The following is a 17,106-nucleotide window of genomic DNA, read 5'->3' as shown; positions in this document are numbered from 1 at the left end:
GAAATACGTACAATTGAAAAACGTATGTTTGTGTTAACATACTACTCTAAAATACTTATTAAAGTTTTTTATAACTAAAATTCGTGTTTCATAAGTCTTGCATACAATTGGCAGTCGATATAATGAAAAGGGTTCAATTAAAACAAGTTCAAATGAAAACAGAGAAAAGTTTTTTAATGGATATGAAAAACATTGGGTTTTCAACAGATTTCTTGATAATTTGGTATAAAACAGATCAATTGGTTTTTAAAAATTAAAATTTCGATTATTGAATTGTCACTACTTAAGAAGCTACACTACACTTTCTTCGTGTAAACAACTATATTAACTAGATATTAACAAGATTTTAATTTCTAAAAACGGTTAGATCTGATTCAACACTTTATATATAGTTAATTGAGTTGTTTTAACACACTCAATGCCATTGACAAACAATTCATTGCAAAATTAATCGCCAATGAACTGGAAGCCTGACTCGCATATTTTACTATTCATAGATATTTTTTTCTTTTATAATTCACAGATAACAAATACTTGTCTTAATTCGCGTAAGTATTTTTTACATCGATCTTCACTATCCCTCTTTTTTAAACACCAACATTTTTTTTCCCTATTTCACTTCAATTCCATAGCTTAATATAATATACACACGTATATGCGCCCATGTTTGCGCGATCACTTGTACTCACATTCACAAAGCATCTGGTATATGAGTGTGAAGAATACATTTATGCACTTTATATTTATTGTGTATAAAAGACAGTCAAATATAAACAAAAATGAAACAAAGCAATACCAACAACTTGACGTTTTTTAACTCAAAGATGATTCAGTTATTTATTGCACTCTATGCTCACGTTCATAAACACGCGCTAATCTCGTTAAAACCATAGAATATTCTACACAAAAATACCAGTAATACTTTGTTAAGTGTCCTGGTGAAGACATTTCATTGGTATTAAGAAATTTTATTTATGTTAACAAAATGACATTTTTAATTATGAAATTGTAAAAATTTGGATTATTATGCAATTTAATTTTCAGTCTATTATTCACAAGAATATTATGAATGAAAAAAATGGATATTTGATACATTTTTTTCAAAGCTTATTTTTCAAATTCAAGTACCTTACTAGTTCATAACAGGATATATGAACAAATGCATATTTTCATGAAAAATGTTCTGTATCAATGAAACATTTCACCCAGGTAAGAAACACATTAGCTAATGATTTAACATTAAACCATTTCGCAACAACCCAACTTACCGATCTTTCGTACATAAAACAGGCACACAAGCACAAATCTGCAATTATTTATTTCGTCTTTTTATCCTCTTTGGAACTGTCTTTGTTCTCAATAGCTTTTCTCTTCTTTTCATCCGTCAACTGCGTTTCCATTTCGCCGCTGAAGCCAAATTCATTGACTCTTGATAGATCGGTTTTGTAAATCCAGCGCTGATACAGGAAGATGAAGAAGACAATGTCATCGCGGAAGCAGCCTAATCTATATAACGTTGGCATTTTGATCACGAACGCAAATATGTCGTCGATAAAGGTGTTCAAAAACTTGTAAGACATCATGCGCCAGGGCAGATGCGCCACGCTCTTGAGCTTATAGTTGATGAACAGCTGAGGCGTCATCATGATGAAACCGAAAGTCAGTAGAAAACCATACAGCATATTGAGCACCCAGGAATACCAGCCTTTGTGCTCAAGGTACATAAGAGAGTAGATAGCGTAACCACCCAGAAGGGGATAGAGTGCCCAAGATAGATACTTGAAAGCAAGTCTGTCATACTCCTTCGTCGAAGATTCACTATAAGAACCTTTGTCCTGGAAGGTTAATTTTGGAAAGATGCCTAAAACTTTGGTTGAACGGTCAACCTTGATGTCCACAACTTTGTTTATCTTCCAGATCTCAATCAGTAAGCCGATTCCACAGCTAATGCGCACCAGAGTATTTGTTTCATTGTCAAGAACATACAGCAGTACTACAAGGGATTGGAATACATTGAAGAAGACGGATCGTACCGACAAGCCCTCCAGAGACTTTCGGTTATTCCAGAATTGAATGTCTAGTTAAAAAAATTTAAAAATTGTAGAAATATTTACAAAATGATAAATTTAATTTGAGAATGTATTAACTTACCATTTTTAAATGCCAAAAATTCAAAGACACTATGGAATATTGAAACTACAATGGTCATACCAAGTAAGTAAGGATTTGTTTCTAGTAGTGTCTCTTTTAAAGTATCTTGATCATCACCATCCTCTTCCTGTGTATCTCCTGGAGAAACGTAAATTTCAAAGTTAGGCAGTTGTACACCAACATATTTCTTGGCTTATTAATATAAGTCATTTTTAAACAAATTACCTAGTAGGGATGAAGTCCATTTATTTCTCATTGTCTGAGCAGCGTATAACTGCCACTTGAACAATGACAGAGGTTGATAAGTTAATCGTAGCTGAAGTTCTTTTATTGTGTCGTTCAAAGGTTGGTAGTCCCTTTGCATATTCCAAAAGTCATTCATGAATATAACAGGTTTGTAGAATTTTCCATTATGAGAAAACTCAATGTCTGAAGATCGAAAATTAAAGTCGTTAAAATTTTTTTCCAAGTAAGGTATTGTACAAAAAACAAAAATTAAAAATAGCTTACATTCGTCTAAAGGTGGAGGCACCTGACCTTGTACCCAATTTGTTTGGTCTGTTACCAAATTTACTGTTAAGTTTGGATGCCAGTGAGATAAAATTTCTTGATCCATCAGCTCAGCTTTCTGTAAATGTGAAAAATAATAAATCTTAAAATTAAACTGAATTGAAATTAAATTAAATCGAAACATCTACATAAAATGTATTAGATACCTTAATTTCTTCTTCACTAGCTTTGGTTTGACCAGTCAATAAATTATGCGTTTTCTGATACTTGATTTTTTTGAATTTATTCAACATCCTTCTAGCATAAGACATCATTTCACCGGCAAATAATTTCTTTCCAGCTGAAGGATCTGGTGATTTGCCATTCTTCGTAACATACACGTGAAGGTATATCGAGCCATTATTGAGTAACCTCTTTGGTGGTTCAAAGGAATGTGTAATAACTCTGCTTCCATCTCCATCTGGACCACTATACCAGTCACCATAAGTCAACCCATGCTCAGTCCATACTTTGGCCTTGGGATCATTAAAATCCCTGAAGTATTCAGCTTCAGATAGGTATATGTATAGGTCAAATACAGTGCCATTGGCAAAGATGTTAAATGCAGTGTTAGGAGCTACAGCTGGTGCACCTCCAGGAGTTTGCGTATTATTAGCTCCCCGCCGAAAAAAGGAACTGATGAAGTAGATTATCACAGCCCTGGTGATCAAAGTTTTGGCTATAGCAAAAAATGATTGGCCATAACTTTGCTTTTCTCTTTGATCTCCTTCTTGGTTTTCCTGTATAAAAAAAAATGTATTATTTACTATCTAAGGATCACCTATCTGAGTAAGGAATATTTTATTCAATGCAAACTGCATTGGAAAACTTTACATAAATTACAATAATTATGAATTTTGAACATAAATTAATTTGCAAAATCATGCCTCAGAAATGTAAAAATAATAATTGCTGTGATAACATTTAATAAGTACAATGACATTGGAGCAACCAATATATACTTTCAAATTTCATCATTTGCAATGTATACAAGTGTCAGTTGTCGTTCTAACGCTACAAAACGTTCATTTTTCTCTAAGGCCAAGTTTGCAAATGGAAGCCATTGTCCCAATAACATTTGCATTTTTATGAAGTATACAAGTAATGACTCGGCAATAAAATTTCCTCTCAGCTCGGAGTCAAGTTTTCATCCAATAAAGCACCATATTCTAGCGAGAAAATATTTCTTTACGACAGTCACGAGAACGTCAATTAAAAATCATCCGCAATCGGAAACTCTTATCTAAATCACGAATACCGCTATAGCCAATGAGCAAGCAATTGCCACAGCCGAGTAACTGTACTTCCATTCCGCACCAAAGGTAGCTTCCTCGCAAAACCTTTCGCAGAACCGAGAGAACCTCGAAATCGCTAACAAAAACAAAGATCCACCCCAACATGCAGCAACCCCCGTCGCGCGGACATAACCTCCAAAATAACCCAGCCCACTGTCGAAATATATATAATCCATAAAACGTGATCGTAGACAGTATGAAAACTCACGCTCTGCTCGACTTCGCCGTCGGCGGTCGCGGGCACGACTTCCCCGTTGCTAGTAGCCTCCTGCTGTCCGTCGTCCTCTCCTCCCGCCATCCTCGTGTCTCTCCTCCGCCGCGCTAACGATCAATCCTGACTCGCTCAAGGAGTCGACGACGATGCGATGGGTTCTGTCACTTCGGCCACTTTTTTTACTCGAGGAAGAAATGGTGATGACGATGAAAACGGAGCAGCGCAACTTGGCGACGTCGTCGGGTTGACGTTGGCGCGCGTGTGCGTGATGTAACTGTGTATTGCGACCGCGACAGGATTCTGTGTGTAATGGTGGACTGTTGTGCTGTACCGGATGTGACGAGCTCTGATGAAGCGCCTTGTGACTGATTCCCAGAGCGACCATTGGCTGCTTCGAGCTTTGGTGGGGATAAGCGAGCTTTTCGAAAATCTGCTTGCAGCGTGAAAGTTGACTTTTTTGTTTGTTTTTTTCTCGGGCCGATCTACTTTCACGTTATTCGTTTGTTTGTATATTGTTCAAACATTTTTGCGGAACATTTTAGAACGATTGTTTACCATATTCCACTTTCGCCAACAGCTAACGGAAATATTCACGCCTTAATTAATAACCGTCATTCGTAAACGATCACGAGACATGCAGTATAATCAATCGGGCTTAATTCATCAGTCAATGACGGTCTCGAAAAATACAAAATGCATCGCCCGCACAAATAAATTAATCACGCGCAGAGCGACTGGCAGAGCAGACGCACTCTTCATAGTCGTCAACTAATCATATCACATGTTTACGGATGCGCGCGCACCCGCTGCGGTCTATATAAAGTGCCAACGTATACGCTTATGATATATACCTATATATATATAATTGCTATACATTCAGTCATTCAGTGGAGCTCACACCTCACGGCTCACGCTCCCTCTGTGTTGCCGTGGGCTCTTATTATTCACCTCCCCGTATACTTGCATACCTATCGAATCGCCGAGGACGACGACAACATCGCTCCGATTAGATATAAACAAGAATTCAAACTGAGGTCACGGAAAAGACATGGAACACGTATGTACCAACCGATTCTCAAACTGTCCGTTGCTCCGAAATTCACAAGTGCCATCAGTTGATGTTGAACCTTGTAGGAGATAATTAGTGTACTTATATATGCATTTGTTCGCTGTTTAACGTTGGATGAGTGATTTGCTTTGCTGACTGGGTATGTTTGTGAGTCTAAATGCTTAAGTTTGGAAAAAAGACGTTTGTATAACCCTGTTTTCTCTCTTTATGTTTCTAGATTTTTCATCATGACTTTTCCCATGCGTAAAAAACTCTTTCTCTTGCTCGTTGTCTGGAGGGTCTCTTCCGTTTTCGTTGTTCAGACTTCTCATGTGCCTGATGAATACTGGCAGTCATTGGAAGTAGCCCACAAATTGTCCTTTGGTTATGGTTACTTGACTTGGGAGTGGATCAATGGGATCAGAAGCTACATGTACCCCTTTTTGATATCACTTTTGTTCTCGCTGCTCAAGTTTCTAAGTCTAGACACTCCTACTTTGTTGATAGTATTACCAAGGATCTTCCAAGCCCTTTTGACCGCCTACGCAGACTACAGATTTTATGTTTGGACAGGCAGCAAGACTGCATTATTCTTACTTTGCATTAATTGGTATTGGTATTACTGTGCCACTAGAACTTTGATCAACACTTTTGAAACGTGTTTGACTATCATTGCATTATCCGAGTTCCCATGGACAAGATCCCTAGGAGATCGAGGTTCCAAGTTTTTGTGGATCATTGGTTTTGTAATATTTGTACGGCCAACTGCTATAATTGTTTGGATACCTCTCTGCCTTGGTCTTCTTTACAGAACCAGAAACTATTTTGTGAGATGTGTTGTAATTGGCATGATCTATTTGATTGTTTTTACAATTGTAGATATTGCTTGCTATGGTAGATTTGTCTTTACGCCATGGAATTTCTTTCAAGTAAATGTTTTAGATGGAATATCCGAACAATATGGAAAAAACCACTTGTTATGGTATTTCACAAATGGTTTACCTGTGGTACTTGGACTAAATTATGGCTTACTGGCATATTCTTTCCATAACATGTGCGAAAGTGCATTAGCAAAGTCCAAAACACTTCTTTTATTAGGATTCTGGACTATAGCCATTTATTCTTTCTTGGCTCACAAAGAATTACGATTCATTCTGCCCACACTTCCTATGTTTCTCTATATAATAAATGAAGGTTACTTCCGGCAAACAATATCAGAATCTAAGAAGAACTTTTTGCTTTTCTTATTGATCATAAGTAATATATTCCCGGCACTCTACTTTTCTACTCAGTATCAGCAAGGGCCATTGAAGGTCATGAATTTTCTTAGAACTGAAATCGAACATAGGAATCCTTCTGAGGTTGACATTGTCTTTTTAACAAAATGTCATTCAACACCTTATTACAGTCATCTGCATAAAAATGTTTCAATGAACTTTTTAACTTGCGAACCAAATTTAAATGATGTGAAGAATTATGTTAACGATGCAGATTACTTTTTTGATAATCCAGCAAAGTGGGTCAAACAAAATTATTTGAATAAACCTTTAAATACTTGGCCTTTGTATGTTATTACTTACGACACAACAGCACCAAAAATTATAGAATTCATCAAGTATTACACTCAACTAACGAATTATTCAGATACTCACTTCCCTGAACATGGAAAATTCAACGAATATGTCATTTACCGAAAAACTGTGATAACAAAAGGTTGGTAATAGTTTTCACTAAAACGAACCTTCAGATAGGAATTTATTGTAGTTGAAATAATAAGCGAACGAATGCATACACAGAATTTAAAATTTTTTCTATTTGTCACTAAAAAAGAATAAAAATTATTTTTTGCAGACTTTAGATAAAAGCCTAGATGAGGTCTGTGAAGCACTAGACAACCTTTCAATTAAAAACTTGGAACTAATCGAAGAAAAGGTTCTCCTAAATATTCAACTAGAAAACTTGTTACGCCAAGGACACATAGACCTCGCCAAAGCTCGATATATACGTGGAAAAGAAAGTGTAGGCATGTTACAAGTTCCCAGCAAAGACAATGATATAAGATCAGTTTTTGATTTAGAAACAAGCTATGGTAAGGGCGAACAAGAGAAAATCGAAGACATTCCAAATTTCGATATAAGTTTAAAGAAGTTGAACAAGGATGAGGAGACGCCACAGGATCCTATCAAATGGTTTGGTGTTCTAGTACCACAGAGTTTAAAAACCGCGCAGAAACATTTTCAGGACGCTCTTTACCTCGCAGTAAAAATTGCCAATGTACAAGCTCAGTTGGCAAAAGTCACAGGTCAGTCTGAGTCTTTGAAATTGCTAAAAAAAGTCGCTACGTGATTAAGATATTTTTTAATGAAGATTTTGTAATATATCAGCGATGCGTATTTTTCTATAAGGTCTAATTAGTTTTAAAAAGTACAGTGGCTTGTTTGTAATATACTTAATAAACAGAAAAAGTTCAGTTTTTTATAAATTTTATTGTTTGTTTGTAATCTCCATACTTAAACCAACTATCCCTTTGTTACAACTATTAACTTGAGAATGAAATATATTTGTACATTATTAACCAATATTCCGTATAATAGTGAAAAAATAAGTTGTACCATTTATATTAACCATAGATAAAACAATAGTAGTAAAAAAATAATCCTTTAAGAATTCAAAAACCTAGATACAAGTGCATAAATGATCAGACAAGTTTTAATTGTAAAAGAGTATGAAAAAATCATTAAATCATCACAATTTAATATAGGCACCATTGGTTTGATAGATTAATATTCGTGAATTTCAACAAGAAAATTGAGTACAGCTATTATACACAATATAGTTCGATCGTTCATTATATATATTAAATTATAAAATAAATTAAATTGCCTATCTTTTTTAGCAAATGAATTTAAGTAGTTTTCTCGTTAAACTTCACAGAGTTTAATAAAATAAAAAAATACTGTGTTCTTGTCATATTTTACATATCTAACAATTAGATATTAAGTTTTGTTAAAAATATTTGATTGAGGCAACTTAGTAGAACATGTAATAACTTTACAAAAAACGTTTAACAGTTTGTTTCCGATTTCTCTTTTACTGCTGGAATGTCTTTGGTGTTTATCAAGAAATAGAAAAATACGATTTCTATTCTTTTTTTAAAAAGTATAAACGTGTTGATCGTGTGTTTTTGATATTTTAAGAATTGCTTGCAAGTGTTTGTTACTCTCTAAACCAAATTCGTCAATTGGTACGCGAGACATGGCGGCAATTCTGAAAAAGTAAAGCTAATCAATACCGACTATGTAATAATCGGAAATAAAGAGAAGTTGCTATATTTACCTTCCTCCTGAAAGATTATACAAAAATTTCCAATACGAAATTCTCAAATTCTGCGGCTCTACAATAGCAGCATGAAACAAAACTGCTGTACTAAAGCAGTACAAAAATATCACAAACCATTTGACTTCAGGTACTTTTCCTTTTTCAACGCCATCATTCCACAGTAGCTATAAATTAACGTTATTATAAGATGCGAAGAATAATTCGAGGAAAGGTTATTTTAAATGATGAATATTTGTATACCTGAGCTGCCTTCCAAGCGACATAAAGAGCTATAGTATTGTCTCGATACATTAGAAAAGATGTGCTTGCTATTAAACCAGCAATTAGAGCATGCTCTGGCGAATCTTTATTCCATGCTCTTCGTAAAGAACACGATACAAACTATAAAAATGAAAAGTAAAATTCACTGATTGTAAATTTAATATTTTGAAACATTGTTATTAAAATGAAACATACTTTGTACAAGCCAGCAAATCCTCCAAGGAAGCAAGCTAAATTCAATGTTCCTTTTTTAAAAAGAATCTCTTTAAATTGTTTTGGTTTCCGTATTAAATTTTTCATCTGGAACACTAATTTCAGTCCGATTTGTATACTGCATCCAATGCTGAACATTTTCAAGCCACCCTTAAGAAATTTAGAAAATTATAACCAATGTTTTTGATCTAGATCTAAAGTGAAATAGCAGATATGCTTACAGATAAGACGTAGTGTACACAACTGTTTGGGTGAGGACAAGAAGAATGTTTACCACCTAATGTCTTCACTTTATCAATTAATTGTTTGTAAACTCTTAAAACTTCCCATACTAATTTCAATATCGAATTCGATGGCTTCTTTCTTCTATTGGTATCGTTTTTCGCATAGGAACTGGTTGGCTGTGCAGCCTGAGAATGATTTCGTTGTTGATATCCTTTTTCTTCGTATGGACCCAGCCCAAGCCTAATTTACAAATTTTTCAATATTAATGCTACACAATTTGAATAAGAATATGCCAATGGTTACCAAATTTTGAAAACTATTTTACCTAAAAACTCTAAAAATAGAGTCAGTATTATTTTTACTTCTAAAGAAGTACAACAAGGTTGCTAAGCCAGCAGCAAATATATAAACTTCACCATGAGTAATACCAGATATATATCCTCTAGAAACTGCCATCCTGAACAATGTTTCAGTAGCCTGCAAGTGAGCAAATAAAATGTTAATGTAAATTACCGAAGAAAGTAAAGAACGAATATAAGAGCACGCTTAGGGGGCGACATGCATTTTGAACAAAATTTTGAAGGATTCATGCAAAATTTAAATGTGTGATGAATAAATCAAAGATCAAAAGTTTACGTAAAGTGAAAAAAGTCTCACAATATTTGAAACATATAGACATAGCATTGTACGCCTGGATGGTCTCTCAAGAATGATCGCAGTAAGACTAGAGAAAAAGGATGGGACAAAGGACACTGTTAAAATATTAAAGTGTCTCAACATTCTCCTACAACATAAAGAAAATATAACTTTAAGAAACATTCAAATAGAGACATTCAACATCCACAAGAAATTTGGCAAGTTGAACTCACCGAAAAATGCAGATAAACATGGAATAAGCAAAAGCACTCCATGACAGAAATGCAGTTGACTGTATGATGCTTATAAAGGTCCGTTTCAAGTCGTTTAATGTAGGAACCCTTCCCTTTGTCAGAAGCGTAATCTGAAAAAAAAAAACCAATGGGTATTAAGGTATAACGATTACCATACTAGCCGTCAGCACAGATTTGCCAATGTGAAAAACTCACAAAGTAGAGTGTAGAGTATATCCTGATACAGTCTTGCACCGCCTGTAGACCCAATCCAGCCGTGGTGCTGATGCACGAGTCCGACCATGGATGGGCATACTCCTTGCAGCTGGCTCCAATAGCAAATTTGCTCAGTTGGGCAGGCATCTCGCTGTTACTTTGCACTGTGACTCGACAAGCCTCTGACAAGCGTCCTCTGTGTCACTACAGCAGAGGAAAAACAACGTATCACACATCTGTCCAGGCAGAAGCCAGACTTATGACTCTCGCAGTAACATAAATAGAACTGAAAGCTTTGCTTGATTTGTGGCCAATGAAAAAAAGACGAGAAGCGCTGGCAAAAAAAGTAGCGGGTATACTATAAAAGACGATGACATTCGTTTCGAGGCAGCGTGTAAAGCACATCATTATTCAAATACATATGCTCTTCTACAAACGCGTTCTATAAGTAAAACTCACCATCTGATTGAGCGCAATCTTCGTCGAACCCAGCAGCAGTACGCCGACAACGACACTTCATTTCAACGGCCCTGCAATTGCATACCTGCGCACACGACACCGCGGATGTAGGTATCTAGTCTATAGTATAAAAAGCACCAATTTCTCCAGCTCTACACGGATTCTCGCAAAGTTGCGTAACGACTTTGATAAGGGAGGGGGGCCCTCTTTAAAGTTAATGAGGGACAAGAGTGTTATAAAAAAGAAAAGTCCGCGGGCTATTAAAACGACCGCTGCAGCGTAAAGTAGTACACAGAGAAGATGTTTGTTCGTCGAACGATTGGATGTTTCATGAGGCCTATATATATAACGATAAGCCGATATTCAGGATGTCGGCGGGTGAGGTATATCAGTGCAGTCTTATCGGCCGGCCGTAGCTGCACACCTTTTGCTACACATCAGCTGAGACTTGAGAGCTGCGGTCGCACTGCGGAGACTGCTGGCTGCTGCAGCTTGTGTTGTGTCATGGCTACGCTATACACGCTGCTGGCGTATACATATCTATATAGGCATAGCCGATACAGGTATGAGTACGTGTGTACTGAGCACAGAGGTCATCAGAGAGAAAGAAAGTGAGTGGGGGGAGGGGGGATGCTGGTCGCTGACGTGTGTTTTGCGGACTGTCATATGTTGCGGCGTCGTCGTTGTCGCTGATGTCTGCATCAGGCTTCTGCAGCTGATGGTGCAAGTTCATTAATTTCGATTATCTGCGTTGAGGAATTATAATGTTATGTTTATTATAACGTTAAGCCTTCATTAATCGGATGGGTGAGATTGTTGCTTTTTTTTTGTGATTGACCTTCTGAGAATTGTATACATCTATTAGTAGAGGAACGAGATAGCGCAATGCATATATTATATCTATGCGGGGGAAGTGGGGCGATACTAATTCGTTTTTTCATTATAGATTCGCCGTATTTTGATGATCTACGAACCCCTTACATTGTAGTGTACACGTATAGTTTGGTGAAAGAAGATAAGGAAAAAGTAATCGTTGAAACGATGTGGGCTCAATTGACGAAAAGTCGTTTTTCTATACAAAATATTCAAAATTGCAATATTAAAAATCAAACTGACTATACCTATACCGCGCATAAAATAATGCGTACGCGAGTAGGAATTAATCTTGGCAAAAGCTCTATCGCAAATAATATAATTATGCGTATATAGTATATTGTGGTCAAGTGAGCGAGATAATTGCTCGCTTTATCTTTTGATATGCGTATACTATTTTTATACGGGAACTTACTCATATTATTATATCTGTTTGATTTGGTCACCGTGAGCCTATATAAACCTAATACACGGCATCGGACCGGGAGAGAGAGAGAGAGAGAGAGAGAGAGAGAGAACTGGATTTGGCCTGGGATAAACCCACTCGAGGTCGCAGCTCACGGCTCGATACGAGGAATATTCTTGCTGCGGAGAGCTGGACCGGCAAAAGTTTTTATACCTATATTATTCAGCAACGAGTGTATAAAAATTTCCGCATGCAACACTGCATGCACATCAGAGTGCGATACAGTATATAAGGCCCATTAATTAAATTTGATCGCGCGGCACGAAAATCCTCTCGAGAAAATAAGAAAGAAAAGCAGGAGTATGTAATGTATATACAGCAGCTATATAGTGTGTGTACAGAGCCTGCAATTACAGCGGAGCATGCACGCGCGATATCATAACTCGATTTATAAGCATTATGTGCTTTTTACGTGACTAATTCGCCCCCCCCCCCCCAGTACTGCACGTGTTGTATGTATATAAGATCTACACACGTGTGAATTAAAAAGGCACACGCGATCTATGGAGGAGTTCGTGATGCTTATTATTTATTTCCCTTTCTCCTTTGGCATTGTATTCGTTGTTGGGTGGGTGTACATCACGCTCACTTCTTCTCTTCATTATACGCGTACCGGACGAGGCTATGAGAAAATTTGAATTTTTGCGTGTGCGTGACGAGGGGGGAAATGTATCCTATCTATGTATGTGTGCCTATTATATGCCGGGCTTTTTCAACAATTGAAACGCGCGCGTATAAAAAGCTAGTAGATCAGTGCCGAATTCGACTCTAGATCACTAATGCATATGCATTGCTAATCTTCTTTTGATTATTATCTTCCTGTTTCAAACGCGAGCGAGTGGATCTATTAGCGCAGAACCGGCTACATCGCGTATTTTAATTTCTGAGTGCATAATATAACTTTGTGCACTTCCTTATTGAGAAGTGAAAACTTTCTGCGTAATAAAACTCATTACGACGATCTTATAGCTTGAAGTAGCCGCGCAAAAAGTGTGTGTTTGTTTTTTATTACTAATTTACCTATAGCCTGCAACGAAAAACGAAGATTGCGGGTGTTCTGATAGTTCATTACATCAAATTAATTAAAAAATTTTAAATATTCTGCGCAAATTAATCAAAGCCCTCTTTTCGCACTAGCATATTTCGTATCGAAGCATTAATAATAAGCACGTAATGTACGTTTTTTAAAAACAACGTCAAACTAGATGGAACAAAATTTCTCAGCTGATCAACGAGCCAATAAGGAAAGGGCAATTCCATGTATAAACGGCGCGCAAACACGCTCGTTACGGCGGATTTTCCGCGTCCGTGTTATATCCCGAGCTGCCGGCGTTTATTTTTCTTTGGCCCTCGCTCCTATATAACTGTATCTCTCGATTCTTTCTCGATTTTTCTACGCTCTATACTACTCTTGATTCTGCTACGTTGTATATATGTATATAAAAAAATCGTTGAAAACGACCATTTTTCAACCGTCAAGTGTCCGACTTTTCGTAGAATGACATACATGATATGATATTATGTGATATTCACGTGCGGTAGTGTGACAGGCAGGTGCATGTATGGGTGTTTTCTTTAATTGTAAGCGTTTTTTTCGTCTAGTTGTTTTGGAGATGTACCTATATTTATACTGTTGCGTCATTAGAGCTCGCGCTTTGGATAAAAATGAGACTAAAAATTATAATGAGGAAAATGATATGCTTTATATATAATAATATGGCTATAGCGGATGTTTGAGAAGATAAAATAAATCGAAATGTCGCCAGTAAGAACTTTATCATTCCGGAACTCAGCGTGTGGGATTTTTTTTCCAGATTGAAAGAAAACGAATGATATAAGCTATATAGTGATGGAAGATATTTCTGACAAAAAGTTTAATATCAGCCGATTTGCGCAAAGATCTGCAAAAATCGAATATTTTGAAAACTTGAAAAGCTCGCAGGGGTGGGAGTTATTGGGTATTGGTGCATATTGGATTTTTCGGTAAAGCACACGCATTTTCCCTTCTCTAGTTTTTCTGCTTGTTCGGCGAAATATACAATAGAATATATAGCTATAGCCGTATGTGTATGCACGTATATTACTTATAGGAAATATTATGCTTTTCGTCAGTTTGCTTTTGAGACAGACGTCACGTTATTTTTGCAAAAAATTTGAAAACTTATTTAATGTTGTATGATTTATTGAATTCTTAATATTTGATCTTATTAATTTCGACAAATACTTAATAAGTATAATATTATAGTGAGTGAGTAAAAATGGTTTGTATTTTATAAAAAAACTAACAATTAACTAGCAATAAACCGAACAAGCAAAAATACTTAATACCTATATAGTACGTCGTATTAACAAGCATAATAATATATAATAAGCCGCTCTATGCACATGAATGAGTCGTTTGATCTCTCGCCAATCGCTTAATATTTGGCATAATAATGCAAATTTATATATTAATAGGGAACAGACATGGTTTTGCTATATACGTATAAATACTTATACAATATAGTAGGAAATAGCATAAGAATACGTTATGTATCAATTTTTGACTGATTTAGTACCTCCAGGCCCTAATATTATTAATTAAAAATTCATATGTTTGAGTAGTTTTTAAAACGGCAGCTCTCCAATATGGCGGCTCAGAGGATAAAGACCTAACCTAACGTACGGGCATTGGAGTACATGAATTATAGTCATCATGAATCTATTTTGATTTTGAAGCATTAACATTTACATGCGTTTATACATCTATATATATTTTCATCCAATCGTTTAAACGTATCATTAGCAAACCAAATTTTCAAAACCATATTACTTAACAAATATTGCAGTAAAAATCGTAACTTTTGTACTTTTGTGTAAGATTTATTCGGCTGTATTTATTTATTTATTATTAACCAGACAAAAAATTACATATTATTTACATAATAGTAAAATTCCCGCAGAGGTAAACGCAGTTACCTGTTCGCGAGGCCGGTATACTTACTAACTAAAGTTCCTTATAACTAAAATAAAATCTATTTCAAGGTATGTAGTACCTAACTCACACTTTAACAGTTTTACAATATGAAAGATTGATTAATAACGTTTTAATAAAATTTGTATACAGAATACATAGCAATTTATAAATACATTATCTATATTTCTTATTAATTTTATAAAAAAGAAGATTTTTTTTTTACATGTGAAATTTAACCCATTCTCTTAGTTTATAAGTATAATTCTTAGAGCTTAAAGTTTTTAGGTTATTTGGCAGATCATTATAAACTCCTATGGCTTTAATATAACTATTCTTATTACTTATAGCCTTAAGTCTCCTAGGTATCTGAATGCTTTTATTCCTAGTTTTGCTTTCTGAATTTAAAAATTTAACTTTTAGTGTGTTGTAGTGGTATATTATTGATTGATATGCAAATAGTTGCCCAATACTCAATGGATTATCCTGAGCAAAATTATTTTTGTTTATGATTTTCAAAATTCTGTTTTGTAGCCTTTGTAATAGATTGGTAGCAGTAGAGTAAGCACCACCCCAAGCTATTATACCATAATTTATAACACTATGAAAAAATGCATAATATATCATTTTTAAAGTTTTAATTTGCATAAATCTATTAATCTTTCTAAAAATAAATACCATATATTTCAACTTATTTATTAAATACTGTATATGATTTATCCATTTCATATAATTATAATCAAAAATAATTCCTAAGTACTTGGTATTTTCAACTCTTTTGATGTCTTTGCCATCAATTTGTATTAAAAAATCTTTAGGTATGCTATCAGAGTAGTTCCCGTGTCTATCTTACCGATGTATCTCTGGATAACTGGAGTCAATGGATAGTCAGTAATTGCTATATACTTATTAATTCTGTTTATTAGAACTTGGCAGTGTTGACTATCGTTTGTAACATGCTTAGTATCGTACTGTGTTTTGTACGTATTGTTACTGTATAGGCAATTTACGCAGCACATTTCATTTATCCTGTTGCAGTACACATTATTATGAGATCCAGCACATTTAAAACACACCATTTTCATTAAAGCATTTATTTCCATTATGTTCAAACCTACCACAATTGAAACAAGGTTGTAGGTTTAAGTCATCATAAACTCTGCAATTCTGGTATCCTACAAAAATCCTGTTTTTGCTTTCTCTAATGTGTTTGTATATATCAGCAGTAACTTCTAAAATGACACTTTGTGTATTCTTAACTTTATTTTAAAAAGGGTTTTAAAAATCATGTCTGTTCCCTATTATCGGCAAAATCGAGCGTACAATGCGGAGAATTGCATTTGCATAATTTCGGACGAAATAACCAGCAGACTTTCTTCTTCGTCACGTATATGTTGCATTCAATATTTAGTTCTGACTATACATCAACGCCAAGGGAGCTGATAGCCCGTGTGTGCACGGGCGGCAAAATCTGATGTGCTCAAATGCACATCCGCTAATACTTATGCGGTTGATTAGCGGTAATATACATAGCACGTGTCGCGTTCCGAATTTAGCTTCCAATACATTGTACAGCTATCTATCGAAATGCGTCCAGGGAATGAAGTTATTGACGCGACGACGAAGCTGCGGTAGCCGATGATGAGTTTTTCTTTCTGCAGAAAAGGGGGTTCGATTACGGCCTGGATTATAAGTATCCCGAGGCGACGAGCTGTTCATAAACCCAATCGAATCGCTTGGGACATGATTGCGAATAAGCTGGAATTCATTGTAGATGAAAAAACGATGTAAGTAGGATGTCAAGTAGTTCGGACGCCTTAATAGACTGCAGGTATTGAAGCGAGTATGTAACACAAACGAATTCAGTGATACCCAAAACTTAACGATCCCGCTCGTGCAGACACTCTCTGCGCCACTTTTCTGACCGTCACGCCAACCGTCCCGAAACTCCCATCGAACGCACCTACATTCCCCT

The 17,106-nt window shown here is 35.7% G+C and overlaps 3 protein-coding genes across 6 annotated transcripts; 1 reads left to right on the top strand and 2 right to left on the bottom strand.

The window, feature by feature from the left end:
- Positions 1-153: 153 nt before the first annotated feature.
- LOC100117943 (cleft lip and palate transmembrane protein 1 homolog) lies at positions 154-4,533 on the bottom strand. Its single transcript, XM_001602003.6, has 6 exons — positions 4,204-4,533; positions 2,868-3,440; positions 2,662-2,779; positions 2,377-2,580; positions 2,152-2,289; positions 154-2,077 (listed from the first exon to the last, which is right to left on the bottom strand). The coding sequence occupies exons 1-6, from the start codon at positions 4,291-4,293 to the stop codon at positions 1,317-1,319; spliced, it is 1,884 nt and encodes a 627-aa protein (XP_001602053.1). The 5' UTR covers positions 4,294-4,533; the 3' UTR covers positions 154-1,316.
- A 397-nt stretch (positions 4,534-4,930) lies between these two features.
- LOC100116304 (GPI mannosyltransferase 3) lies at positions 4,931-7,739 on the top strand. Of its 3 annotated transcripts, none has more exons than XM_001600845.6 (3): positions 5,052-5,417; positions 5,496-6,970; positions 7,109-7,739. In XM_001600845.6, the coding sequence occupies exons 2-3, from the start codon at positions 5,506-5,508 to the stop codon at positions 7,117-7,119; spliced, it is 1,476 nt and encodes a 491-aa protein (XP_001600895.2). In that variant the 5' UTR covers positions 5,052-5,417; positions 5,496-5,505; the 3' UTR covers positions 7,120-7,739. The 3 variants fall into 3 exon arrangements, with proteins under 3 accessions (XP_008215328.1, XP_001600895.2, XP_031785843.1); XM_031929983.1 differs by having other exon boundaries at positions 5,076-5,266; XM_008217106.4 differs by lacking the exon at positions 5,496-6,970 and having other exon boundaries at positions 4,931-5,266.
- On the bottom strand, positions 7,724-15,799 carry LOC100117978 (transmembrane protein 135). 2 transcript variants are annotated; one of them, XM_001602025.6, is made up of 10 exons: positions 10,840-15,797; positions 10,381-10,584; positions 10,165-10,295; positions 9,953-10,079; positions 9,621-9,772; positions 9,292-9,535; positions 9,053-9,220; positions 8,837-8,977; positions 8,594-8,760; positions 7,724-8,524 (listed from the first exon to the last, which is right to left on the bottom strand). In XM_001602025.6, exons 2-10 carry the CDS (start codon positions 10,525-10,527, stop codon positions 8,410-8,412), a joined length of 1,392 nt encoding a protein of 463 aa, XP_001602075.1. In that variant the 5' UTR covers positions 10,528-10,584; positions 10,840-15,797; the 3' UTR covers positions 7,724-8,409. The 2 variants fall into 2 exon arrangements, with proteins under 2 accessions (XP_001602075.1, XP_008215312.1); XM_008217090.4 differs by lacking the exon at positions 9,953-10,079 and having other exon boundaries at positions 10,840-15,799.
- Positions 15,800-17,106: the final 1,307 nt, after the last annotated feature.

This window comes from Nasonia vitripennis, chromosome 1 (genome assembly GCF_009193385.2).
Source record: "Nasonia vitripennis strain AsymCx chromosome 1, Nvit_psr_1.1, whole genome shotgun sequence".
In the NCBI taxonomy this organism is placed as follows: domain Eukaryota; kingdom Metazoa; phylum Arthropoda; class Insecta; order Hymenoptera; family Pteromalidae; genus Nasonia; species Nasonia vitripennis.
Note: the sequence above shows the minus strand (reverse complement) of the source record. Positions and strands in the feature narration are given on the sequence as shown.